We start from the raw sequence: 27,261 nt of genomic DNA, 5'->3' as shown, positions 1-27,261 counted from the left end.
CTGTGCAGCATCGTGTAGAGACGCTGCAGCTGCCTCTGTTTCCTGGCTAGCACTCCTCTCCGTCTGGCAGCAGCCTTCCTTCCCTCAGCCATGAAAAAGGCCTTTGTCCTCACCTTCACCTCCTCCCACCACTCTCCTACTGACCCGTACAGACACTGCAAGGACAGCCACTGTGATAGTTTCTCCTTGTAGCGGGATACTACCCCCTCGTTCTCTAGCAGCTTTGTGTTGAGTTTCCAGAGGCCTGGGCCAAAGACAGTCCCGCCCTGGAGTTCCACTCTACACCCTAAAGCCTGATGATCTGAGAAGAAGACAGGCTGAAGAGTGACCCCAACAACTTTCACTCTCTCTGAGACAAAGCAATAGTCAATTCTGATTCCTCCCTGACCATGTATATCCTGCTGTTGTGGGATATATACATCTATATGTGTCTGAGAGTTTAAAGTCTTGGACTAAGTTTTGCAGGGCCAGTGAGCTGGAATCCAATTTTATCAGAGAGCTAGACTGCCTATCTGTGTGCTCTAAGATACAATTAAAATCCCCTCCCATTATCACGTCTGTGCTACATAACAATAGGGGAGAGAGTGCTTTGAGTAGCTCCACCCTTCCTCCCACGTCAGTAGGACAATACACATTGATTAGACGCAGGTTAACGGTCCCCCATTCCACATCCACACACAGCAACCTGCCATCTATGACCCTCTGAATACTTTTCAATTTGAATGCCCATCCTTTGAAAAGAATGGCCACGCCAGAGGTTCTGTTGTTATTGTCCCCTGACCAATCAGAAGGCCCTTTATCCCACCTATCTTCAAAGCTTTTATACCTCTCTTGATTTACTTCTTTTTCTTTTTCTTCTTACCAATTTCCTGCCAGCCATCCTCTGAATGAGCCTTCATCAGGGTGGCAGCAGTAAAAGCGTTCACGGAGTCCATTTCAAGGAAAGGGGTAGAGGGAGGGGTGGAGGGGTTCCAGCTGTCCCCATCACCATGCTCTCCTTCCTCCTCGCTCGGGGAGAAAACAGAGTCATTTTTCCTTTTCCTCAAGTCCAGCTCCTGGGAGCACTGAGGGGAAACAGGTGCAGCCGATGCACCAGTCTCCTCTTCCCCCTCACCCACCAGCTGCTGCAGATCCTCCGTGATGGACTGGATGGAGGAGAGGAGGACATCTCTAGCACTTGCAGAGTCTGAGAAAAGCAGCTCCGCTGAATCCTGGGTATCCTCGCTGGACCCACTCCACCGGGGGGCCCCACACTGGCCCTCATTCTGAGGAGCAGGAGTGGGGGAGGGGTCCTCGCTGTTCTCGGGGGTTTTCAAACCCTCGTGCTTGTCTGGTGCAGTCTGCAGTTGTGGGGGCGTAGTGGATTTCTCTTCCACCGGCCCCGGAGCCACAGCAGGACTGATCCTGGCTGGAGGCTGAGAGTCTTTGTCCAACAAGGGTTCTTTGTTTGACTTGTTACTTGCTTTGGATTTTCGGGCCGGTTTGGCTGAAACAAGCACTGCCTCATCCTTTCTCATTTTGAGTTTATTGGCGTAGGCGTGAGGGCAGTTCTTAAAAACGTGTCCTTCCGAGCCACATAAATTGCAATTTGGCAGCATTGAACAGTCAGAGGCTAAATGTCCCTGTTTGCCACAGGTCTTGCAGCATTTCACAGTGCAGGACGATGCCAGGTGTCCCACAGCACCACAGCGCTGACACACCTTTGGTTGTCCCACATAAAAAACATAGCCATTGCAGGTGCCCAGCCGGATTGTAGAGGGCAGGTGCCTTAAGCCTCCATTTACACTGTCCGGTAGCAAGCGAACCTCGAATTTCCTTGCTCCTGTTTTTATACCATCAACATCTTTAACCTCAGTTCCATGGTGGACGGTGCAGTACTGGTTAAGCCAGGTGTGAATGTCCTCCGTCTTTGCCAGATCCGAGAACATAACAACATGCACCGTTTTCCTCTCTCTCTGTGTCAGAGGCTGCAAGTTGATCTTCTCAAGGGCAGGAACTTTCCCTCTTTTTGCCTCAAACACATCCACACATCGTTCAAACAGAGGATAGGTAGCAAAAACAACCTCAAATGCTTTCTGACCTGGGAGAGCGAAGATGAAATCCAAGTGCCGAGGTTCAAAGCCAAGTTCCTTCTGCAACACTTTTTTCTGCTGAACTGCATGCGATCCATGAAGAGGTCATCCAAAAGCTCAAAACGCACAGCATTCTTGCGGGATCCAAAAGTTGCCATTTCGTAAACTGCAAAACAAACACTGCTTTAACAAAACAAGAAAACAATCCAACTACTCCACCTACAGGATGATCAAGGTATCACCCCTGCCAGGTAAGTATAAGTTGTATAAGGCCCTGCAAGCGGCCTGCACCCACAGCACAAAGCGCGCAGCCTAGCCCAGCTCCTCGCCCCGCACGCCACCGCCTCCTGCTGGGCCCACTCTTTCGCACACTCACACGCCACACTAACACTCAAAAGGGTGGGCAAAACGAGAAAACGAGCGCGCCGTTTCCTACACATCTGCAGTCGCCATTGCGCATTCGCAGCATGTCCCGGGATGCAATTCGGCCTCATTTGCATAACACCAGACCCGCAAATCGCTACGCAAGCTCGCGTCGTGCGCCTGCCACGCACCGAACAAACACCGGAGCCTTTTCAGCAATTTCCAAAAAATGGGCCTGCTCGCCTGCCCACAAGGCTCCGTCTCTTACCCGCTCTCCAGAGCCTGCTGCCTTCTGTGCTGTTCTCTCAGCACCGCTGCAGCGCACACAACTCCTGCAGCGCGGGGAGAAAGTTTCCACGCTCCGCCGCAGGGAAGGCTCGCTCCGTGCGCACACGTCCTTTCAATGCCAGTTCAACAAGTGCTCCGCATTAGCAGCTTCGGGGCTCCGGCGTGTCGCACCTCACCTCACCTCGCACAGCCCCCTCCTCGAATGTCTGGCGCTGGGCATGCCCCGCTCTCCTCCACCTTATCTTATCGCGTGTGACCACCGACAATGGCCACAATGCCGGGGAATGGCACCTGTAAAGTGTTAATTGGGGCACAGGAACAGCCCGTCTCGTCTTGGGGGCCGGCTTCAAAGACAATACAGCAAACACAGCGGGGCGGGGGAAGAAGACGACACGACACATGCAGGTACCTTCAGCTCCGGTGGGAACGAGTCATTTGTCGGTCTTTTCAAGTGCTGGGAGTCGAGTAATCCTTCGCTTGTATCGTTTCTCCCCGGTGACTAGATCTCACCCTGCGACTCTTGACTGGGCTCACCCACGGCAGCCCAGCAGGTGTGAGCCTAGCCGGCACCCGGATGGGAGATTCCCCCCGGAAAAGCTCAGGTTGCTGCTGCTCCTACAAGAGGTGTGACTGGGACCAGTAGGGAGCGCTCACCCTGCGGTCTGTGTGGCTTTCTTATGCCCCAGCATCCTGATTGCGACACTCTGCTGCACAAACAGGCGCCGTCCTTCGGGGGAGGCATAAAACCGAGGTCCCGACCCTCCTTGGCCATTAAGAAGAGTCTCTCTCTGGTGTTAGTGTTCCCCTTTACCAATCAGTCTGGGTCTCCTCCTAATCCCCGTCTCATATGTAACAATCAATGACGAGGCCCCCCTGTCCCGCGATATTGTATTTGTCTCCTGGCCGCTGGCTGGCGCCGTGAGATTTAGTACTCGCGCAAGAGACCGGGGGCAGAGCGCGAACGCAGTCCCCCGCCCCCCACAAAGTGTGCGCTCCAGGTTCCCTCTTGGGGCTCTGCAACACAGCGGAAAGGCAGCGAGAAGGAGCCTCTTGCTCTGACGCCGCAAGGCCACAAGAGGGCGGAGGCGCCGCGCGCCCGGCCGACGTGTTGGACTGGTGTGCTTTATGTGCTGAAATAAACACGTGACAGCCCAGAAATGTTTTCAGAGTGCTGTGCACTGGAGGTTTTTGTCTTGTGAAGACTTGCCTTGTGCTCCTCCGTGCAGTTTGTTTGTTCTCCTCCAGTGCGGGACAAGCCAACACAAGGGAGCACATTCGCCAACATCCAGGTACGCAATGCGATTTGGAAAGAGGCTCCTTTCCAAAGAGTTGCACACGAACGATCCTTCAGTCCCGCTCGGGGGGTACAGAGCCCCAGCCACACACAGCTTCAAGTAGCGACTCAGGCGCCAAGGCTTTCGCTTGTGGCCACACCACCCTGAATGCGCCTGATGTCGTCTGATCTTGGAAACTAAGCAGGGTTGGGCCTGGTTAGTACTTGGATGGGAGACCGCCTAAGAATACCAGGTTTTCAAGCTTTTGCTCTCTCGGCCAGCAGGGGTCGCCGTTGGTGCCGTATGCTTTGGGAGGAAAACCTGGAGGATGGAAAGGTGATCTATAGCCTCATCTCTAGAGATGTTTTGTTGCTATGGCATGTGTGTGACCCATATAAAAAAAAACCCGTTTGTAAAACGAATATCGAAGCTGCTTCTAAATCTGCAAATGAAGATGAGTCGATAAACCACTTGTTTTTCGTATAACTATACATATATTCATTTATTACTGATTTCATTCATTGAGCACGGATACAATAGAGGTACAGCCATTCACTGTTTGACATGTCTGCACTGGTACAGAACCTAGCAATCAGAAAACGGGTGAAACTGTCTTGAGAATTAGCATACAGTACCGAGGCCCCCATGACCAAATAAAGGCTAACCTCGATAATCAGCCTAAATAATGCAGACTACAGCAAAACGACTGACTTTGAAAAGGGATTGAATGTCCTGAAGGAGTAGTGTAACCAGCTTGAAATGCTTCTCCGGACCTCTAACTAAAAGAAACCGGGAACCAGCAGTGGCATCGACTCCTTTCGAACTGGGATCCTATCGCAGCTCGTGATGTCGTAACTCTTCCGTATCTGATATTGGACCAAGCACATCAGGGGAGAGCGCGAACGCAGTCCCCCACTACCAGAAATTATGCAGTCGAGATTCCCACATTTGGGGAATTCGCAGGGGTCAGCACAGCCGGAGTGCAATGGCCGAGCCTCGCTCTGGGTGAACCGATTTTTTTTTTAAGAACTTCACAAAAAAAATACTGGACATCACAAATTAGAAAGCTTTACATTAATATACATACTTAAAACAGTATATATGATCACATCTCATTACATTTTGACACGGTACCAGTTACATAGCAACAATTTTCTTTTTTTCTGGTGCAAATCACATTCTTTACTTAAACATGATCATGTTTTCCTTAGTTTCTTGAGATATTGACCTATGCTCTCTATTTCCCACAGATTTTCTGCTTCCTCCCTCCCTTCTCTCCACAGATCTCTGAGGTAATAGTTCTCTCGGGTGATGAACAGGGCCAGGCTACCTGCTGCCTTGACTGGGACCTCGATGCCTTTGAACAGCCCCATGTTCCTCACTCTCCACAGGGCGTCTTTCCCACTGTTCACCACGGCCCAGATCCTGTCAAACACGTCAGGAGGAAGTTTGACAGGAGAGATGCCGTATATGACGAAAGCAGTGGTCAGGGTAAATTGGGGCGAGAGAGCCTGCAACCAATCTTCAAACTGTGCCCAGAAGGCCTTAGCAAAAAAGCAGGACCACAGGAGATGGGTCACAGTCTCCTCCTCGCCGCAGCCCACCCTAACGCAGCGAGGGCTGGGGGTGAGGCCCCTACGGTACAAGAAAGTTCGTACCGGTAAGCACTGGTGGACGACACTCCAGGCTAAATCTCTGTGAATGTTGCACAGAAACTTAGAGGATGTGTGTTTCCACACTGTCCTTGTTTGGGCTGATGTTAAAATGCCCACAGGGGTCTGCCTATTGTTCTGGGGTGCAACGAAATCTTCCAGTTTTTGGACGCTGACATCTCGGAGGGGAATATGGCCAATTGGGTGAAAACTTTTAACTGTCCCATAAATTGCAGGGCATGTGTCAGAGAGTGGGACATCCAGCTTGGGTCTGACACCCCACACTCTGAACACCTCCCTACCTACCCAGAGCCTGGAAAAATAAGTCCAGGTACGCGCTACAGGCGCTGTTGCAAAGCCTCTCAGCACAGAGGCCAGGAAAATGCACAGCAGCTTCGTAGCAATATCTGGGATAGACTTCCCCCCTGAGAGTAGCGGCCTGTACATTATTTCTCTTCTGTCTTTCCTGCTTCCCACTCCATAGAAATTGAAACATCAATCTCCTCACCACCGCCGCAACACGGTGTGGGATTGGGAAGGTAGAAGCCAGAAAATTCAAGACAGGCAAGAGCTTGGCTTTGATGACCAGCACCTTCCCTGTCATGGTGAGGTCTCGGTCCTTCCATTGCATCAGTTTTTTGTTTAAGATTGGCAATTTGTTCTGCCAATTTACTGTTCCCATCTCTTCTCCAAAATACACCCCCAGGACCTTAATTCTCTTCTCTTGCAGCCTGAGATCATTTCCTTCTTTTGGCTCCCTCCAGTTCTGATAAAAAATCTCACTCTTAGATTTGTTAATTTTTGCAGAGGAAGCCAAAGAGAAACGATCACAGCACTGCAGAGCTCTGCTAATTGAGGCATTGTCAGAGAGGAGCAGGGTGACGTCATCCATGTATAGAGATGTCTTTACCTCTCCTCCCCCACTTCCAGGAACTGGTATCCCATTAATGGCCTGATCCTGGCGCAAGGCACAGGCTAAGGGCTCCATAGCCAAAACGAATAACAAGGGGGATAATGGGCAGCCCTGCCTCACCCCTGAACAGACTTCAAAGGGGCGTGATCTATTGCCATTCACCATTACTCTGCTGTTGCTACCTGTGTACAGCAGGTTAATCCACTTTCTCATGATGGGGCCAAACTTCATGTGCTCAAGTACCGATGTTAAGTACTGCCGGTTTAGGCGGTCAAACGCCTTTTCTAGGTCTACACCTAAAATGCACAGAGGGAGGGAGCGATCCTCCGAGTACAGACAGACATCCCTCAACAAGGCCAGGTTGTCGCTCATCAGGCGTCCTGCTATCCCACAAGTCTGTTCTTTTTCTACCAGTGAGGCCACTTCATTTTGTAGGTGCAGGAAAAGGGCTTTGGACAGGATCTTAGTGTCCACGCCTAACAGGCTGAGGCGTCTCCAGTTCTTTATGTCATTCTTTGCTCCTTTCTTAAACAAGAGAGAGATAGTGCCTTCTCTTAAGGAGTCAGGCAGCAATTCTGTCTTATAGCTTCCCTCGAATAGGAGCAGTAGCGGATCCTGAAGCAGATCCCAAAAGGTGCAATAAAATTCTTTGGGAGCCCGTCAGCACCCGGAGTTTTCCCCTTCTGTAAGCTCTCCATAGCCTGTCTCAGCTCTTCTACTGTCAAATCCCTCTCAAGTACTTCCCTATCTTCTTCACTCAAAACGTTTTCTAGCTTTGAGGTAAAAAAATGAATTTTTTCATCCTTTACCTCTGTAGAGCTGTACAGTCTTGAGTAGAAGGCCTCGGTGCAGGAGAGGATAGCACTCGGCTCTGTTCTCTCTCGTCCCTCCTCATCAACTACACTTTCCATGACAGACTTGGAGCCTACCACTTTCCTGAAAAAGAAGCGAGTACACTTCTCATTTTCTTCCAAGAACTGCACTCTGCTTCTTAACAGCACTCCTCGACTACTTTCTTCGGCTATGCTCCGGATGTCCTTTTTTAAAAGGGTGATATCCTCGAGCACATCGAAGCCACTGTGCAGCATCGTGTAGAGACGCTGCAGCTGCCTCTGTTTCCTGGCTAGCACTCCTCTCCGTCTGGCAGCAGCCTTCCTTCCCTCAGCCATGAAAAAGGCCTTTGTCCTCACCTTCACCTCCTCCCACCACTCTCCTACTGACCCGTACAGACACTGCAAGGACAGCCACTGTGATAGTTTCTCCTTGTAGCGGGATACTACCCCCTCGTTCTCTAGCAGCTTTGTGTTGAGTTGCCAGAGGCCTGGCCCAAAGACAGTCCCGCCCTGGAGTTCCACTCTACACCCTAAAGCTTGGTGATCTGAGAAGAAGACAGGCTGAAGAGTGACCCCAACAACTTTCACTCTCTCTGAGACAAAGCAATAGTCAATTCTGGAGCTGCTATTCCTCCCTGACCATGTATATCCTGCTGTTGTGGGATATATACATCTATATGTGTCTGAGAGTTTAAAGTCTTGAACTAAGTTTTGCAGGGCCAGTGAGCTGGAATCCAATTTTATCGGCCTTTTGGCTAAGATCAAGTTCAAGTGGCATGCCCGCAGTTCCTGTCTTTCCAAAGTTCTAGAAGGCGATCGAAGATCCTGAAGAGTGCTTGAGCTGGTATCGCCCTAGGTTGAGCCTAGGGGATTAAGGCCAAGCAGCAGCTGAGCTGGGTGGGATCCGGCAGCAACGTTCTCTCTCTCTGCTCTCTCCTCTCCCCTCCCCCTTTCTCTTGCTCTGCCTCCTTGGCCTCTTGGCTGGGAGTAGGTACTCGTGGCCTGCCCGCGGTGCTTGCTTTCTTCCTGGAGACTCGGAAGCACTATCCGCCCCCTCTCTCTCTCTCCTCCTGCGCCTGCACCTAGCTGGGCTTTGCCCACAAGGACAAAGGCCAGGGCTCTCTCGCTGCTCCTTTAGCAGCTAAACCCTCCTCTCCACAGGACCTTGCTCTCTCTCTTTCTCTTTTTTTTTTTCTCCTTTCCAGATGGCAGACAAGAAGACACTGATCCGGTTCCACTGGACCAAGAAAACAGAGACGATGCCAACTGCGAAATCCTTTTTCATTACCTTCCTGAGAGAGATCCTGCAGTTGGTGGCTGGAGATCTCTACTGCCTGCAAGACAACAAGGCAGAGAGATACATGGAGGCCTACATGGCCACGGACGCCTCATATGAAAAGGCAACGAAAATGATCAGAGAAAAAGGTAAGCACCCCGGTTTCTCTGATTTCAGGCCGGAGCCTATAAGGAAGACAAACCAGAGGACCATCACAGTCCTCACATACAACCCCTACGTACCAATGGAACTGGTAACAGTGTACCTAGGGAGGTATGAAACTGTGGTGGGCAAACCGACGGAGATCAGGGACAGTTGCGGCGTCTGGTACGGCAAACGCCAGTACCGAGTCCTCCTGAAAGAGGACCCAGAGGGCGTCGACGGTTTCCAGCAGTCCCGGCCCGCTTCAACATCGGAGCCGACAGGGGGTACCTTTACTACCCCAGGATGCCGGATTTCTGCAAGAAGAGCAGACAGTCCGGCCACAAGGAGAACACGTGTGACATCAGATGTCAGATGTCACAACTGTAACAAAGAGGGGCACCTGGCAAAAACCTGCCGGGCAGCCAAAAAGTGCGACGGATGCAGCGCCGAGGAACACCTCCTTCACCAATGCAAGGTAAACAAACCTTCGTTTGCGCAGGTGGTGGAAGCCGGCCGGCAGAAACTGGTCTCAAGGGAGAGAGGTGAGAACAAAGAAGGCCACACCCCCAGCCGCACCAGTGCCACAAGATGGCCGCCAGGACGACGGACAAAATGGCTGACCAGAGGAAGGGCCCTAATAACTCCCAGCAAGAAGGGAAAGAGAAAGAGGGAGAAGAGATGCAGGGCGGATCCACCTTCGGAAGGACAAAAGAAAAGAGTGGTAAGGGAGAACCGTTTCCTCGTCCTAGAGGAAACTGAACTTTCTTCCCCCGAGGCCCAGGAACAACCGGAGGAGGCAGCCTAGGAAATGGAAACCCTCCCCCCCGAGGCCCAAAGACGACAGGAAGTGACAGCCCAGGAAACGGAACCCCCCTCCCCCGAGTCCCACGGACAACAGGAGGAGGCAGCCCAGGAAGAGGTAACCCCCTCCCCCGAGGCCCAGGGACAACAGGAAGAGGCAGCCCAGGAAGTGGAGCCCCCCTCCCCCAAGGCCCAGGAGCAACTGGAGGTCCCCGAAACTCCTGGAGAAAGGGAAGAAAAAAGCCTTCCCGAAGCGGTGGCGGAGAGTATCCTCGAGGAAGACGAGGATTACTTTGAAGCCGCCCTGGAGCCGGGACTGATGGTAGGGCTGGACCTGTCCAGCATGTTTACCTTTCAGTCCCCAGCGAGACCTGGAGGGAGCCCAGCATATTTCCCCCAGGACCCGAACGAGAGGAGTTACATCTAGGCTAAACAGTGCCCAGATGTAGACTCCCAAGTTTTCCACTGTAAGCACAAAGAGAGGAGGTTCAACTTTCACTTGTATTATCATGATTGTGAAACTTACCTTTCTAACAACTAATGTGAGAGGGCTAAGAGACCCGGTGAAAAGATGGGGATTCTTTCATGATCTGGCCTCAAAGTCTTTCTCAGTTTGTTTCTTACAGGAGGTCCACCTGAAGGATGAAAGTGACAAGCTGACATTCACCAGGGAATTGACGAAGGGAGAATCATGCTGGAGCGTAGGAGGGGTCCACTCTTCCGGAGTGGGAATCCTCCTCGGAAACCCAGAGATGACGCTGGTTTCCTCCTTCTCGGTGGTGCAGGGCCGGATCCTGGTCGCAGAGATCGACTGGAGGGGGCAGAAGTTGAGAGCAATTAACGTCTATGCTCCGACAGAACCCTCTATCCGGAAGGAAGTGTTTGCTGACCTGGCCAGCTGCTGCGCCACCAACAGACAGGTGGTGCTTGGCGGGGACTTCAACGTCGACCGGGAGAAGGGGAGCGACGCTAGCTCGGCAGAGCTGGAGTCGCTACTCAAGCAGTTCTCCCTGGTAGACGGTTTCAGACGGTGCCGCCCTAACGACGCCGGAACGACATGGAAAAACTCCCGGGGAGTGTGCAGCCGCCTGGACTACATCTTTCTGCACACGACCTGCTCCCTGGAGTCGGCGACGGTGTCCCCGGAGTGGTATTCCAACCACGAGCGCTTGACGGTGGTGGCTAACACCAACCTGCCGGCATTCGGTCGTGGGTACTGGAAGCTGAACCGGGAGATACTGGAGGAAGACGACTTCAAGGCGCTGTTCCGTAAAGACTACGCGAGCTGGGTCGATCTGAGAGACGGCTACAGCTCCATGGTGGAATGGTGGGAGTCGGTGAAAGACAGGACCCGAACCCTGGAGCAGACGTACTGCAGACGGAAGGCTGCCAGGGAGAGGAAGGAAGCTGCACGACTCCAGAGACAACTAGAGGAGGAGTACAGCTCGGCTAACGGGGGAGGAGCCTTCAATTCAGCCCGGGAACGGGACCTGAAGGAGAGGCTCCGCAAACTCAATCAGGTCCGAGGAGCCCAGAAAAAGAGGGTGATCCACGGCCTGAGACAGGGAGATGGAGAGGAAGTGCTGGACGAGAGCGACAAGGTAGAAGCGGCCACCACTTTCTACATGGAGCTCTTTTCAGAAAAGCAGACGGAGGTGGAGGCAGGCGATGCTTTTCTGGAGGAGCTGAAGGCACGAGTACCGGAGGAGGTGAGGGAGGACTTGGATGGTCCGATCGCGGCCGAGGAGCTGAAGGAGGCGCTCTTGTCCATGGAGAATGGCAAGGTGCCAGGGCCGGACGGACTCCCCAAGGAATTCTACACCTGCTTCTGGGACACCCTGGCGGAAGATCTGGTGGAAGTGGCGCAGGAGATCTTCCGCCGGGGGAAACTCGGAGACACCATGAGGGAGGGCATCATCTCCCTGCTCTCCAAGAGCCCTTAGCAGAGACGGTGAGACGGGACCCTGTCATCGACGGCCTGGAGATACCGGGAGGCGCGGGGGAAACCCTGAAGATCTCCCAGTACACCGACGACACAACGCTGTTCCTGAGGTCGGACAGGGGGTTGAGGAGGGCCCTGCAGGTCATGGAGCAATACTCCAGAGCCTCGGGGTCGAAAGTCAACCGCCGAAAGAGCAAACTGAAGTTCTTCGGGCCCTGGAAGCACAGGACGACGGCGCCGGAGGCTCTCGAGCTCTGCACGGAGCCCCTCAAAATACTGGGGGTTTCCTTCCAGAGCCAGGACAACGAGACCAACAACTGGACCAAGAGGATGCTAAGGTGAACGCAAAGCTGGGTCTGTGGACAACGTGGTCGCTGTCCTACACAGGGAAAGTGATGGTGTTGAAAGCAGACATCCTGCCGGCTTTGGTTTACCTGGAGGTGGTGTACCCGCTGCCGGCCAGACTCAGACAAGCGCTGCAAGGGATGATCTTCGGCTTCCTCTGGGGCGGCAAGTACGAGTACATCACGAGAAACCGGATGTGTCAGCCGGTCGAGGAAGGGGGTCGAGATGTCCCACATTTCCCCCTGAAACTCGACTGCATCTTCTACTGCAACCTCTGTCGGGCGCTGCGGGAGCCCATCGGCCCTCAGGAGGAGGACGAAGCGCCTAGTCGCCAAATGGGGTTTCCCCACGGCGAGGGAGTGCTGGAAAGGACTTTGGGCCCTATACAGGGATTAAAGGACAATAGCGAGTGGTAGGTTTGGAGGGACTCTCTTAATTGCGCAAATCCACCCCCACTTGCAAAGATTGATAACGGACAATCAATCGCCGTTGTTTTTTATTACATGGAGTGTTAATATGTGTGAGATGTTCCTTTTGAGATGTTTTTTTTGCGGAATAAAGTATATTTTGTAGAACAAAAAAAATCTTATGACAAGGTTTACAAGTTATCTGTTGAACTACATTCTAATAGGTGTGGTCACAGTCCAGGTCATTTGTTTACGTTTTTGTTTCTGGAGCAACTGTTAGATGAAATGTGCTAATATGTAACCTAACTCCAGTGTGAATAACTAGAAGAGGGGAGCAGCTCCATTCCAGACCAAGGTAGCTTTGAGATTGGCTGGGCCAGATCTCTCATTTGCATATCTGATTTGGAAATACAACACTAAACCCCCTTCTTGCATGGATTTAACTTGCACCCAAGAGTCCCCTACTGTGTATTGCTACTTATTTTTTTATGATAAGTGGTGATTAGCAGTTGACAGGTTTTATTTGTTGAATTATAAATGGTTCTGTATTATCACCCTGAATGGCCTGTACTCAAGGTTTGGTAGGGTATGTGTTTTCATTTCATTTACCAAATGGAATTTTTGCTCTTTTAGTATTTGTCTAGAAGGCTTTCTGAAGTCAGGAAGCCCATTTATTTGGTGAAAAAAGATTCTGTATTAATATTAGTATATTTCTCATACAACATAAATAGGGTCTTTTATGAATAAAAAGATCTTGCACTTGGAAATCTTAATAAAGCTGTGTGCTTCCATACACTCGAGCAGTTTGGATTCCTAATATTTGACCTTAGGTGTGGGAAAGGGTCTTTTTTGCCATTTGATTTCCAATTGATCAGCATAGACCCATAAAGCAACCTCAGCAGTGACAAATGTGCAAAAAGTGATCACTTGTTTTCGCCCGCTTTCAAACTGAAACCCTTTGGTGTGTTAAGAGAATGTGATAACCACTACACTGCGCATGGTGGGAATGGGTGACTTGCAGAGAGTGTTGAACTTCGAGAAAGGACTTCTCTCAGGAATATATTTCCACATTCTGAAGAGGAGATTTTCTCCATTTCTGTAGTCTGACTTCCTCTTTTGCTAGAGAGCTGTAGAATGTGGAGTCACCTATCCAGCTCTGGGAGCAGTGTGTAGATAACAGGTTTGTTACTGCCTGATGAGCACAGTAAATTAATACAGCAGAATAAACACACTGAGTATTTGAAGGGAATTAACAATCTTTTACGTCTCGCCATGTTCAATGCTGCTGTCATTTCTGTAATATTGTGATTATCACATTCATCACACATGCGCAAGATCCCCTGTTTGAAATTGGGCAGAAACAGGTGTCTTTTTATGTTCTCACATTTTGCACTCCTGCCAGTGTTTTATGGATCTTGTTTTGTCTTATTGCAAGAATTCGAATTTCCTGTGTCATTCATCACATCACATCAAACAGCCAGCAGATCATGTCACCTTTCAGATAGTCATTCTTTTGCTTCCTAAATTTCCTAGAGACAGGTCTTTTCAGCAGAACTGACAAACGTGGCAAAGCAACCTGATAAGACCAGGTCCTAGAAGTCACTATTCAGTCAGTTACTACTGCCGAAATGCAAGCCCTTCCTCCAGCCTGAAGAAGTTGATCCTACATTACTCAGGAAGAAGATGTATCTACCAAACCTCAGAGAGCTGAACTGGATTACTCCCCTTCTGAATGACATAACGCTCTACCACGCCTCTTCGTGCACCCATGCTCGAACTTTGGGAGGCTACTGCAGACAGCAGAGGTTAGATCGTACACAGAGGTTGAAATAGCTCAGCTGAGAAAGCCTTAGACTGATGCTCTATAGGTCCCTGGTTCAATCTGGGGTTTTGGCATTTTGTTTCGTTGCGCCATTTGTTCCTCTATGCAATGCCCTGTGTCCAAAGTCACACTTCCCTTTCTCAGCCTGAATCCCAAACTAGAGTCTTTGTGTCCTTGAGTCCCTCTTTTACCGACACTGATGAAGTACAGAAATAACTTAACATATTTTGCATTCCTTATGGTGTTTTATGGTGGGACCTGTATTTCTCTATGAATTTCCTTAGTGACAGCCCATTTGTTTTCAATATATTTCTGGTGAAGTTATTACACCGGTCTCCCCTGGTGGCTTGTTTTCATATCTCACTTCTGACAATGACTTTTCTTATGTCACTTTGATGGGAGTACAATTGGAAAAAAAAACTAAAATGTGTGTAGTTGTTTCCATATCAAACCTGTCTTCCATTTTATACAGTATTCCACAGGAGTGAATCAATTCCTTGTTTAATTTTGCAAATGACCCTGCTGTCAAAAAAACTAAATTCCCATGTAGCCAAGGAGTTGCTGAAAAGCTCCTTCACTTTGATGTTTTGTGTTGTTATAACTAATTCATCTCCTTTTTAAAAAATAGATTTCTGTAGAAGAAAGGTGTCTCACACTACAGTTTAAATTGTAAACAGGTCATAGAAAAAGCTCCTTAGCTCCCTGTCAGGAATCAAACCCCACTCTCCTGTATGACAGGCAGGGGTTCTCACCATGGTTAAATTGCAACCGTAATAATATTGACAACATTAATAAATGCATATATAATTGAAATTGAAAACATATCTAACACAGCATCTTTTCTGGTTATATACCACAATGCATTGCTGATATTTGTTGTTTGCCATTTAGGTTAAATACTGTCATGTTTTTCTCAGCAATCGTCTTTTGATGCGTAAGTATAAATAATGATAATACTATTTGAATACATACAGGTCTTAATATTATTTTGATTAAAAATAGTACGTTAATAAGCAATAAATGGCATATAAAATAGTGTGAAGGTGAAGATCACACAAAATCAACTACAAATGTGGGAATTTTACATTTTTAGGATTATAAATTGCATGTAGCACATTAGCAACACTACAGTAATGCTAATATAACAATAGTGTAAAAAAAATCCTGACCTAATTCCTTACAAATGCTGATACAAAATGTGAATGATTTCAGAGTTTCGGGGATTGGGTCTCCTGATAGAGATCAGAGATGAACTGAGCCATGTGGGAAAGTGTACAGAACTGGTGAACTCCCAATTCCACATCAAGAGGCTGATCACAATGGAAGAGTCCTGTACACACAAGTGAGTCCTTGACAACATGGACAATCAAAACGTACTGGTATGATATTATATTCTCTCTGTGGTGTAGAAAATATTCACTACTAGTATTATAGGTTACAGATAGGTCATTATATGACAGCTTACATCTGATTAATAGGATCCATCTCTGGCATACATTCTTATTTTTAGTTTATAATGTATAATCTTGCTAATTATTTTAATGCCAAAATAAAGTGTTTTATAAAAAGCTTCATGTTCTAAGAAATTACTACAACTTTTGAACTTTGAAATATTGCCACTTTGTATTCTAGGACTTAGCAAATACTGCAGAAAAGTGGAGTTAAAATGTGAAAATGTGTAATGGGTATGTCTGATTAGTTGATTAGTGAAGATCCAGTAGTAAAAATAGCTTCTAATATTATTTCTAATATAATATTATTTCCAGATAAACCAACTTTGGAGAGTAGGCAACAGTGATTTCAAAGAAAGTGTGTTCACAGTGTTGTTAAGGTATTGCTTATAGATTTTTTTATGTTTTTACATTACATTTTTACTTTGATCAAGTTAAAATATCCACAAAATTTAGCTTAAAGATACCTTGTTAACCACTGAATTTGCAACGTGTAAAACCGCTAAATTGTCTTTTAAAATATAAGGATTACAGTAGTACATTTGATACTAAATATTTGAGTAAATAAACGTTGAGTGAAAACTCGCTTGAGAAATGTCTAAGCTCAGTCATAATTTGGTTTTCAGACTTAAGACAAATTAACTGATGATGGAATTCAACTTCGCTGGCACAAACCAGAAAGATCAAAGACAAAAGAGGTGCCTGGGAGACACAAATCTTTTTAGAGCAATTAAAGGTACTCTTATTCTACGTTGTACTTTCAAACTTTGGGTACTCTTTAATTAGGACAGACTTTATTGCTCAATTACTATGATGCAAGCTAAACTTAATACACTGATTAAGCTTTGATCTTAGTAAACCTTAATGGTTCTTTTTTGAGATTATATTCAAGAAGAGATTAATCATCATTTGTCGATCATTTGTTCATTTGTTGGAGAACTTGACAATCTTTGACAATTATTATTAAATGAGCATTATACAAATGTGCGTTGATATTTTTAATATGTACCTTAATTGTAATATATATTAACACAATTGCTTTGATATGGATGTTCATTTGAAGGATTTGAGGAAACTATCAAGGATCGCAGAACAACCAAAGATACATTTGGGCATCTGCTATTGGTAAAGATGAAAGAGTACCGTAAGTGTGAAGCTTGCATACACAGGAGAGAAAAATCAGTTTTAATGCACTTCATTAAACTGATGGTGTGCTTATCAATCGTGCATAAAAAATATATAGCAGAGGATGGTTTCGATCCATCGACCTCTGGGTTATGGGCCCAGCACGCTTCCGCTGCGCCACTCTGCTGACAGCTGTCACAGTGTGATTCAACACAACTGCTCTATCTTTGCTCTCTAAAAGTGCGCCCAAGATGAAAAGTTTCAACGGCAAACGCAGACGTCACTTTGAGCACTTGGTCTTTTATAATACGAATCATCACACGCTGCTCTACATGGGCGTGTCTTCAAGATCGTTGAGAACCAAACCTTCTGCTTTCCGAGGCAACTGATTCTTTCCTTGTTAATTCACAAATCTTCAATGAGAATCAGTGAAACGAAAACCAAACACATGTACACACTCGCGTCCTAGCCTGAAAGAAAAATGATGGAAGCATTTGAGGAATAACAAGAGTAGTCTGAACAGCTCCAGTCTATCAACTGCTCTACAAAGTGATCGCTACTTCCACACCCAGTTTATAACACTGAAAATGATTCAGGAAGCACAGCAAAGTTCTAAAAGCAGTGGTTAAAAAGCGTCTACTGTAGATACATAAAATGACAATTTCTCAAAAGTAAAATCTTCAGCTTTTAAATATTGTCATCCATATATTTTCGTTTTTCTCTTTTTTACATAACACGCTTTCGAGAAATAGACTGTCTTGTAATGAAGGCTGCATTAGAAAATGTGTGTCTAAATTAAAATCGGGTTTATGACTTCTGCGTTTTTCAGCTTTCTTAGCGCTTGGGTCTCGATTCAGATATTGCAATGAAAGCAACAGTGGAGTAAGTTTTCCTTTTCTAAATCAAAGGTGATCTGCTCACAAGGAAGTATAAAAACTTCAGCGTTTACTTTTTGAAGACCGCAAATTGTCGAAACACTATTGCTTCATAAGCTAATAAGTAAGGTTTTTGAGCACGCATTGTATTACTAATGCTGTTATTAATTAAAAAAAAGCTTAAATTCACATAATGGAATTCGGACGGCTCAAAGTAGTCTATTCTTTGGACAACTTTACTTGCCCGCTGAGTAGAGTTTAAAGCAACGGCAGCAGTAGCAGTAGCAGTAATAGCAACAACGTGGTTAGAGTGTCACAATACACTCTATGAAATTATTGCGGCTTCAGATCGTTTTGTTCTGTTGAAGCTGCCTACAGGCTCTGAATTGCTGACATCGGCTGTGATCTTTTTTCAGGTTTCATGAAATTCTTCACATATTTGAAATATTTAATTCGGGTTCGCCTTATACACGGTGCAAACCGTACCTGCAGCAGAATGCTGTGGCACATGAAGCCGTTTTGTTTATCGGTTGTAAGGATTTAGGAGCGTACTACAAATCGAGCAAGCGAAAATAAAATTTAACAGGAGTCACTTTTTGGATTGCTAATTCATTGTGCTCTGCTCGTCTAGGTTCAAATCCCATCCTTGTCATGGTTAAGGCCTGAGACGTGTGTGTTTTTTCTTAACGGTGTTTGCATTTGTTTCCTCTTTACTCTTGTAAACTCAGGATTTTTTTTCCTTGGTGGCAACAATACGCTTCTGCAATACAGTAAATGGTAGACTCTGCTTTCAAATTAGCTGCACCGGGATTTAAAATTCAGGAATATGAATGGCCAATTGCTTACAGCTAGGGTTTTTACGTTTTCTTATTTAGCGATTTGTGTATCAATCTTTTAACAATTCATTAAAATGCTAACAATATGTAAAATCAAAACAACAGCACCGTTAAATGCTGGGGAGACAGGTAGTTGTTTTTTTCATCAGATGCCAATCTCTAATGCTGTGTGTGAGAGCTTACGTACCTTTCCTTTTCTCACATTTTCTGACAACTATTCCAAAGGGGCACCCTGTCAGCTCCTAATACTTTTTAAAAGTCTGCCTGCATGTTTGATTATTGTCGTTTTATTTAGAAAAAGTTCAATATTGATCATAACTAAAGAAAATTAGGATCACGAAGAAAAAAAGGGCTGAAGATGCGAGTCGCTCTTGAATCAAAGCTGGGCGACACGGGCTTCTGTTCTGATATGATTGTACGAGAAGCAGGAGGAATCTCTTCTCTCCTATGGAGCATGAGCTGAATCAGGAGTGAGACATTTCGTATGCTCGTGCATATGTTAACACATGACCTACATCGTAAAACTAAATTAAAAACTAACATTAAGTTGTCAAAGACATTCATTTATATACAAACAAGAGACAGACATAGTAATGATTCTACATTAACTTGTCCTGCACTGATCAGACTAATTGAAATGTATGAAAGCCCGTTTCCGCCAGGGAGTTACAAAAAAACGCGCTATGGTATCGCAGAATTCCGACTAAGTAACTCAGAATTGCGACTTAGTAACTCACAACTCCGACTTTATATCTCACATTTGCAACTTCGAAATAGCCCATATTTCATTGTCTGTCCTTTTGTTATTGTAACGGATTCGGGTTCTAGCTAGCAAGGCCTGGGTTTGAGCCAATACAGTGAGGCACGAAGTAGGGTGGGAGCGGCGAGGGCACAAGCCCTAGAACCCGAATTCGTTACAATAACAAAAGGTCAGACAATGAAATATGGGCTTTTCGAAGTCGCAAATGTGAGAGATAAAGTCAAAATTCTGAGTTTTTATGTCGCAATTCTATGATTCTAAGTCACAATTCTGAGATACCATAGTGCGTTTTTTTTACTCCCTGGCGGAAACGGGCTTCCATAGGTTCTCAGTGCTGCGAAGCAAAAGCAATCTCTGGAAAATCAGACAAATTATTATCAGATCATGTCAAAAGCTGATCAGTATTTCTTTACTGGGAAGCAAAGAAATGCTTGTATTACACATTTTAATATGACATGCAATTACACATGAAAAATAGTAAAATTATTTTCATTGCGGTACGTGTTGATAGAACAGCCCCCTCGATAAAAGAAAGTGTGGACGGACTTGTCGCATGTTCCGTACTCTGTCTGACAGCGAGTTTAACACACTTTCCACGGAAATTAGAAACTAATTGAACAATAAATTAATCTGAGCAAATTTTACACGTGTGGGTGATTTAATTCTGTCGAAATTGCGTGGAACTCCTCCGCTGAGGTCAGATACACACGGGAAAATGTTCAGGCGGCTTCACGGAGTCCCGCCTCAGACTGAAATCAGGTTCTAATTAGACGCTGAGAACAATCCGGATCTCTATATGTAATTGATTGTGTTGATTGTGTGACCAGGTGTGCGGTAACAGGTCCTGCCAGTATAAAAACCTAGTCACCGCGTTCACACTTTATGCTTTCTTGCTTCAACACAGTTTATTGGTTTACTTATTTTACTCCTGTAGCAATTGAGCGGGACGTTAATTTGGCGATGCGCTCGTTTCTCTTTATGCTGTGCCTGTGCACAGGGGCCGGGCTCCCCGCACTGGTTTCCGCCGGGCCGGCTGGCTGGGACTCTCGGGAATTGGCGCTCCAGGCCGACCTCCCGGCTCCTGAAGACGCAGCCCAGTTGGAGGATTTGAACCTGGCAGATGCGCCCTCCGAAGACCTGTCTGCAAGCGAGAACGACTCGCAGTCCTTGGCTCCCGACTTTCCGTGTCCAGAGACGCGTACTCGCCCTACTTCGACAAGGAGAAGATGAAGCCCGAAGCCGGCAGCCGCCCCTTACCCGCCTACATCAAGAGCGTCCTGTTTCCTCCCCAGGGAGGGCGGCAGCCGGCTCGCCCGGCCATCGGGGGCACCCGAGGAGTGGCTGTGTGGTGTGACTCCAGCAGGATGTACGTGAGGGTCAGTCGGCTCCTGTTCGGCTTCAGCTGTCGGCCATCGGAGGTGACCTTGGGCAACTGCAGCGTCAGCCGAACCACACGCAGTTACTTCTACTTCATCTACGGGCTTCACGAGTGCGGCACCGAGCGATCGGTAAGCGTGTCTTCATCTACAGGCAGTGTATCGACGTGAGCTGTAGGGCCAGTGTCGGGGTTGCCTTTCCTGGGAATATCCCTTCCTCTGTGACCCTGCAGGTTGTCCAGGGCCGCCTGGTGTACTCCAACACTCTCCGCTATGCCCCGCCCTCCTCCAGTGCACCTGTGCATCGCTTCATTCCCTTCTCTGTGCCGGTCAAGTGCTCCTACAACAGGTAGGCAGGGCTCTGCTGCTGAGAAGCCACTAGGAAAGTGTCCAGAAGCCCCTCATCCCCTCTGTTCTGCAGGTTCCACTACTCCTACAAGGTTGGCTATGTCCCCACGTGGGCCAGGAGAAGGACCTTCTTCAAGGACCTGAAGAACAAACACAGCTTTGTGCTGCTCACCACCAACTGTAAGCTCCTTGAGTGAGTGGCTCCTCCTGCCTGCAGGGGGTGCTGTGTGCAGGTGTAATGCTGCCTCTCTCTCTCCAGCCCGCTGGGTCCGGCTCTCTCCTAAGGATGAGTACTTCCTGGGTCAGCCCATGTACTTCCAGGCCACTGCCTACTTTGCCACAGCAGAGCAGAGGCTGTACATCCACTCGTGTTATGTAACGGAGAAACCAGACCAGCACTCCCAGCCCCGTTTCCCTGTGATCGACAACTTGGGGTACGGCCCCTTCTGGGAGGGGAGGTGGGCAGGAGCCCTGAGAGCCTGCAGGGGTTCGTCCTTGTCCTTGTCCCCAGGTGCATGGTGGACAGCAAGGCAGATGGCTGCCTGTCCAGGTTTGTCCCCTCCAAGCAGAAGGATGTGCTCCGCTTCACAATTGATGCCTTCCTCTTCCAGAAGAAGCTGTCCAGGAAGGTACTGCTCTCAAAGGCTGCTCAGCCTTCTTGCTCTACTGATCCATGGTCTGCTTTCACATCCATGATCTAGATGTGAACCAGACTGTGGCAGCTGTAGTGCCTAGAGCTGCCAGCTTGCCTTCACTGATGGCAGAAGGTCTTTCTCTGTCCCTCTATTGGCCTTGATCCCTTAATGCTGTGACCTTCCCTCTTGCAGCATGAAGTGACTGAGCTGTACATGCACTGTGTCATGGCTGTGGCTCCTGCTAAAGCAACACCAGGGACCAAGTCCTGCACCTACAACAGGGAGGCTAAGAGGTACTTCTGCAAGGAGCCTGCTGAGGGTGCTCTGGGACATGCCAGGTTTAGGCCTCACCTGTCCTCCTCCTCTCCTCCAGGTGGGAGGAGCTGTATGGTGACCATGAGGTCTGTGCCTGCTGTGAGTCCAGGTGTGCTGGCAGTCGGAATGAAGGTGGGTCTGGTTCTCTATCCCTTGTGGATGCATCTCTGCCCAAGAGACAACCATGCTTGGACAACTGAGGAATGATCCCGTGCTGGACAAAGGGACTGTTTAGATGAGTAGACTGTGGGTCTCTCGGTATAGCGGATCCCTTACTCCTGGGTGCTGCTTGTCCACAGGTCCCAGGAGCCTGGTGACCAGCAGTCGGGTGGCTGTGGCACCAGTAGAAGCTCCTCTGGATGTGGGAGCTGACTGGACTGAGGATGAGGAAGGAGACCCTCAGACCTCCAGTGAAGATGCTGAGAGCACCAGTGAGGATGTGGAGGGAGCAGATGACTTTGGAGATGTTGGCCAGTGGACAGGTAGGGTCTGGCAGGAGGAGCTCCTGTAGGGGTGGTGTCCTGCAGTGTAGCTGGATTGTTCTCCTTCTTCCTCCCCAGGTGCCTGAATGAAGGCTCCAGCCTGGCCCTTGTGACTCTCCTGCCTCCACTCGCCTTGTAATGGCAACATCTCAATAAAGCTGTGAAAGACCCTTCTGCCTGCCCTTGTTTCTTTATGGTTTATAGGTTTGAATGGGGTGGAGGAATTCAAGGGAAGTGAGACCCATTAATCAAGGGAAGTATTTGTGGGGGTTCCCCTTTCAAGAATGCTTCCCGTATTGTTGCCAATGAGGACTGAAAATGGCTGGAGTAATAAAGCATTGTACTGGGGGAAGATAGCCGCACTATTCCTTGGGCAGGTCATTGTGACTTTTTTACTGGGGGAGAGACAGAGGTGTTCAATATACTGGCAGTCCTCCTGTTTCCCAGAGGGGTAGTGCTTATGGAGTGTGAGTTGCTACTGTAGTGCCCAGTAAGAGTGAGATCTGATGTCCTATTCTAGGCTGCACAAACTTCCTAAAAGAAACACAAGGAAGGGATTGTCAACAGGGGCTTGGTGTAAAGTAGGCCTTCCCTTCCTTAGCAGAGGAACAATTCTGGTGCCCAAACATCAGTGAATAAAGGTACAGTTAGAATCTTGGAGGTCTTGTCTTATGGGTGTTGGTTTCACAGTATTGGACAGTCACGGGAAGTATTCAGATTGAAACTGGAGATCCCAGTACTTGATCCGGAAGACAAGTGTTCACAACCACCTCTACCAGCAGCACAGACTGTGTAGATTGAGACTGAACGCTTACTACACAAAGCCTCTCCACTGTTTCAGTGTCCCATGTCATGAATTTCAAGTGAATCCTAGTCTCCCGTTGTGACTACCTATAATTTGCACAAATCCTGCTGGCCCACTAACACTGTTAATTTTTAGCCCTACTGCAATGCCCTATTAAAGTTTCAAGGATTTAGGATAAACTATTTTATATAATGGTTCCAAAGGTGGCTTCGCAAAGCACTTGAAATAATTACAATAAGAATACACAGGATAAAACAATTCCAATAGACAGAGGAGACCATGGATGGTGGTACTGTAGATTATGCCGGTTCAGGGACGCCAAATATGTAATCATAGTGGCTCTCTGAAGGCACCAGTTCTGTAGGGTTTGGGCATTTACTGAGACAATTATTAATTGTAGCAGTAAATCACAAAGTTGATTCTTTTGATGGCTTTAGAATCCAACCATGCGACATAACTCAAACAACGCGCACACACAGGTACTAATACACAAGGATACATTTATTAATACATAGAATATGCATATAAACCTAACAGATCTTATCGAGAGGGTTATCAGAATACAAAAGATATATATTCAATCAGTTACAAAGAGTTACACATCAAGAGGACATACGTTCAGTATATCATTCATTAAGACCGTTTCGTAAAGTGGACTTGGTTACAACTTCTACATTAGATACTCAAACAAGTACATAACTCTTAGGAATTAAATTGATATCAACTGGTTGGGATAACAATTGAATTCTCGAGCTGTAATGCATTGAAGTTGAATACTCATCCAATCTTTGGGGATTCAGATCTCCTGCGGGCACAAAGGAACAGTTGCAGGCTGTTGCTGTCCAATCCGCGCTCTCTGGCTCGGTGCCAGGCTGTGCTGTGCGGCTTGCGACGGTGCGCTGCTGATGCTCATTGTTGGCTTTAACTAGCAAAGTTTGTGCACAGGAGAAAAGATGACTGTGGGTCCCAGCAAGTCAGGAAGAGGACCGGTTCGTTCCTGATGAAGAGCTAGTTCTGAATAGTGATTCAGCTTTCCACAGTTCCGACCTGTTCACGAGGCCTGCTGCTGGTTACTCTCTGGCAACCTCCACTCTAGACTCTTCGAACAAAGGAAGGTTCTGGCACTCGGACACACTGGCCGTTCCATGGTTGTCCGGGCTGAGTCTCAGGATGGTCAGGAGGCGCGCTGCGAGAATGTCCTGCCCTTGGGAGCCTTCTGCTCCTGGGCCGTCCTGCCCTGGAATTCTCCTTTGAATTCCCTTTAGAACAGTCCACAGAATCCTCTCCAGAATCTTGCTGAATCTCAATCTGAATCTGAATCTCTGTGTTGCCTGTTTTTACCTGGAGGAACTTCAGCTCATTGATTGGCTAAAAGTTCCATGGGCATCAGAGTCCCACGTGGGTTACTCGGCCCTACCAGTCCCTGATTGGTTGATCAAGGTGAGATATGAGTCACTTACTCCTGACACTTAGTAATGCAGTCCAGATGTCCAACTGGCACTCCCTAGACAGATAGGCGCCAATGGGTGACCATTGATCATGATAGCCAGGCTTAGCTAAGTGCATCCCCTTTGGGAGCTGTCCTTGGACCTTAAATCACCTTGCATGAATGGTTTCTCTGTGGCTGCACCACAGAGATGAACAGAGAAATGAGGCCTAATTTGGGAAAGCTCAGAAACACTTAATTCTGCCTTATTTTTAAGCCTCGCCGCTACATATCCCCCCTTTTTGAAGGTCACGAGGTCCTGAGGCGTTGTTGCCTTCAAAACAAAACAGAGTTAAGTGATGTCCCTTGTCATTAGAACACTAATCTTAAATGTCTACATTACTCCTCGAGAATTCATACCAGAACCAGCATTGGGAACAAACAGGATGAATAACATCTGGAGTATGTATAAACACGGTAGGAGACATTATCTCAGTCTAGGAATTACACATGAGGAAGTTCACTGTCAATATCTGATACCTCTGTAGTAGATATTTGGGGAGAAGTCACTTCCTTTCTTTTGACATGCTACCTTTGACTCATTCATGCTACCCAGAGTACATCTTGATGTGAGACTACATCATTCAGAGTACACTGAGAAAGGGACGCGTCACTTTAGGAAGGGGGCGCTGGAGAGAGGAACAAAGGGCGCGATGAAACAAAATGCCGAAACCTGGGATCGAACCAGGGACCTTTAGATCTTCAGTCTAACGCTCTCCCAACTGAGCTATTTCGGCGGTGCGCAAAGCCCACAGCCACCTGCTCCAGCCTTCCTGTGTTGTGGCATGAGCGCACCAAGAGTAGCGGGAGAGTGTTGCAGGAACGTCACTCAGAAGGAAAGCCACCCAGCTGCGCCCTCTGAGCTCTGTCCAGCGCATCTTCCTCGCATGGACTCCTGCCTGCGACGGGCAGGAAACAATTAGCAAGAACAGAACGACACCCCATGGGTGTCTCATGACCGCACCTTAGGTTGTGACACGTGCAGGTGTGAGGGGTTGCCGGGCTACTTTGGAGCAGAGCTTGGGCGGAGGGGGGGCGGGAAAGCAGACAAAGAGGTGACACCTCAAGGTCTGCACGATCACAGCTCTCCGCCGCCCCAGGCTTCCGCTCGATAAGCTACTGGACACACCCGCCCCTCCTCACACAGACCGTGGAAAAGCCCCCGAGTGGGAGGGCTCTCTCTTCCTCCCAGGAGCTCTTGGACACGACGCACAGACAGGGCGCGGGGAGCCGCCACCTGCAAACACGGCTCCAGGCAGGACTCCACTCCGCAGGAGCCGCAGAGCAGAGGAGATGAGGGCAGCTTAGCTCCTGTACAGAGACCTGAGCTGTTGTTGCTGTGGATGCTGTCTTTTCTGTTCTCGGGGTAGGACATCAGGAAGCACATTGAAGCGCTGCGACATGCACTGTAGAGATCCCGCCACTACTGGGCCCGATTTCCCCGGATCGAAACCGGGCGGAAACAGGCCCGTTTCGTTTGTTGCCATGCACACTGTTTGGGGATTCGCCTAGCGCTGTGATCGAACAGACCCACTCACCTCTTAGTGTGGCGGGATCTGCACAGTGGATGTCGCAGCGCATCCTGCTTTCACTTCAATGCGTGTCCTGATGTACCCTGGTCTCCCGCGTGACAGGTGGGGATACTTGCCACTATACTAACGAGGAAGACATCGCTCTCTGCTTAGTGTGCAAAACACTTACTTGCAGCATTGTGGGTGCTGTGGTTTAAATGATATTGGTTTGTGAACAGAATACCCCTATCCCAGTACATTGTGCCACATTAAATAAACACACGAGAAAAAGAGATTCAGAACGCAAAGCTGTGTCAGTGTTCTGTGTAAAAAATCGGTTTGAACATCATGGGAGCTGTTTTTAATAAGCTGCTGAGTAAAGAATATTTTAATCTTCCTGCTGTCAGTAGTATTGTGCATATAGTTGACTCTTACCTGAATGAAAACAGGACGTAAAGGAAGGGTTTCAGAATTCAGACAAAGCTTTATTCCCGTGCTTACAGTCTGAGTAATTGGAGACTGCGCTATTCTGTTGCCTATGGTCATATACGGGTTTTTCGCATGAAGCCGTATTGAACAGTATTTCTCGCGTTGTGAACTTGTGTATACAGCGGTCCCCCGGGTTCCAGTTAGTGCGTAATTACGCATCGATGAAAAACCGGAGGTTTAAAAAAAGATAATTAGCTCACTGATACTTTGATGTAGAGGCTGTGGAAATATCCACGTCGTGGTCTTTAAAATGCATTTGGTTTGAAGGCGTTCTGTGCTTCCGTTGCGAAGATATGGACAAAAGACTATTCGTGCTTGGTCCAAGAAATGTAATATAAACGAAAAAGTAAAGGCTGAGAAAGCATTCACAATGTATTTTATGCACAAAGCAAGTATTCTCGCGATTCTAAGAGGTTTCGTGTAAACGCTACAGGCGTGGCAAAATCGTTTTCGAACTTCAAGCTAACTTTACCCCGGTGTTTTACCCTGCTCCTTTCTACACTGAACTGGTCATTTGGACACCGTAAGACAAGAGAGACACATTTCTATGTAATCAGGAAACCAGGAATCCTAACCGTTAGCCCGTTAGTGCCACAGGAAAAAAAAAACGTTTCAGCAAGATAAAATTGCAGGAT

General features: G+C 47.8%; 1 protein-coding gene, 1 long non-coding RNA gene, 4 other non-coding genes and 1 pseudogene across 6 annotated transcripts; 4 read left to right on the top strand and 3 right to left on the bottom strand.

The window, feature by feature from the left end:
• Window positions 1-4,143: 4,143 nt before the first annotated feature.
• Window positions 4,144-4,261, top strand: LOC148664062 (5S ribosomal RNA; annotated as a pseudogene).
• A 623-nt stretch (window positions 4,262-4,884) lies between these two features.
• LOC148664061 (U1 spliceosomal RNA) lies at window positions 4,885-5,043 on the bottom strand. Its single transcript, XR_015937812.1, has one exon. It is a non-coding gene; the product is annotated as a U1 spliceosomal RNA (small nuclear RNA).
• A 7,880-nt stretch (window positions 5,044-12,923) lies between these two features.
• LOC148664060 (U7 small nuclear RNA) lies at window positions 12,924-12,981 on the top strand. Its single transcript, XR_015938893.1, has one exon. It is a non-coding gene; the product is annotated as a U7 small nuclear RNA (small nuclear RNA).
• A 3,842-nt stretch (window positions 12,982-16,823) lies between these two features.
• On the bottom strand, window positions 16,824-16,895 carry trnam-cau (transfer RNA methionine (anticodon CAU)). Its single transcript has one exon. It is a non-coding gene; the product is annotated as a tRNA-Met (tRNA).
• Window positions 16,896-20,359: 3,464 nt separating this feature from the next.
• On the top strand, window positions 20,360-22,053 carry LOC148664058 (zona pellucida sperm-binding protein 3-like). The gene is made up of 7 exons (XM_088632872.1): window positions 20,360-20,687; window positions 20,789-20,904; window positions 20,977-21,083; window positions 21,163-21,337; window positions 21,415-21,532; window positions 21,731-21,831; window positions 21,912-22,053. The coding sequence occupies exons 1-7, from the start codon at window positions 20,406-20,408 to the stop codon at window positions 22,051-22,053; spliced, it is 1,041 nt and encodes a 346-aa protein (XP_088488998.1). The 5' UTR covers window positions 20,360-20,405.
• Window positions 22,054-22,156: 103 nt separating this feature from the next.
• On the top strand, window positions 22,157-22,505 carry LOC148664057 (uncharacterized). The gene is made up of 2 exons (XR_015936463.1): window positions 22,157-22,335; window positions 22,414-22,505. It is a non-coding gene; the product is annotated as an uncharacterized LOC148664057 (long non-coding RNA).
• Window positions 22,506-25,290: 2,785 nt separating this feature from the next.
• trnaf-gaa (transfer RNA phenylalanine (anticodon GAA)) lies at window positions 25,291-25,363 on the bottom strand. The gene has a single exon. It is a non-coding gene; the product is annotated as a tRNA-Phe (tRNA).
• Between the last annotated feature and the right edge of the window lie 1,898 nt (window positions 25,364-27,261).

The sequence above is a fragment of the Lepisosteus platostomus genome, chromosome 5 (assembly GCF_059453375.1).
Source record: "Lepisosteus platostomus isolate fLepPlt1 chromosome 5, fLepPlt1.hap1, whole genome shotgun sequence".
Lineage (NCBI taxonomy): Eukaryota > Metazoa > Chordata > Actinopteri > Semionotiformes > Lepisosteidae > Lepisosteus > Lepisosteus platostomus.
The sequence above is the reverse complement of the archived record's forward strand: the minus strand, read 5'-3'. Positions and strand labels throughout refer to the sequence as shown.

Bases quoted from the DNA above. Each gene is read 5' to 3' on its own strand.
- LOC148664058 (XM_088632872.1), top strand. From the start codon at position 20,406: ATGAAGCCCGAAGCCGGCAGCCGCCCCTTACCCGCCTACATCAAGAGC. The intron at 20,905-20,976 runs GTAGGCAGGGCT...TCTGTTCTGCAG, and splicing joins GTCAAGTGCTCCTACAACAG to GTTCCACTACTCCTACAAGG. The intron at 21,832-21,911 runs GTACTTCTGCAA...CCTCTCCTCCAG, and splicing joins TACAACAGGGAGGCTAAGAG to GTGGGAGGAGCTGTATGGTG.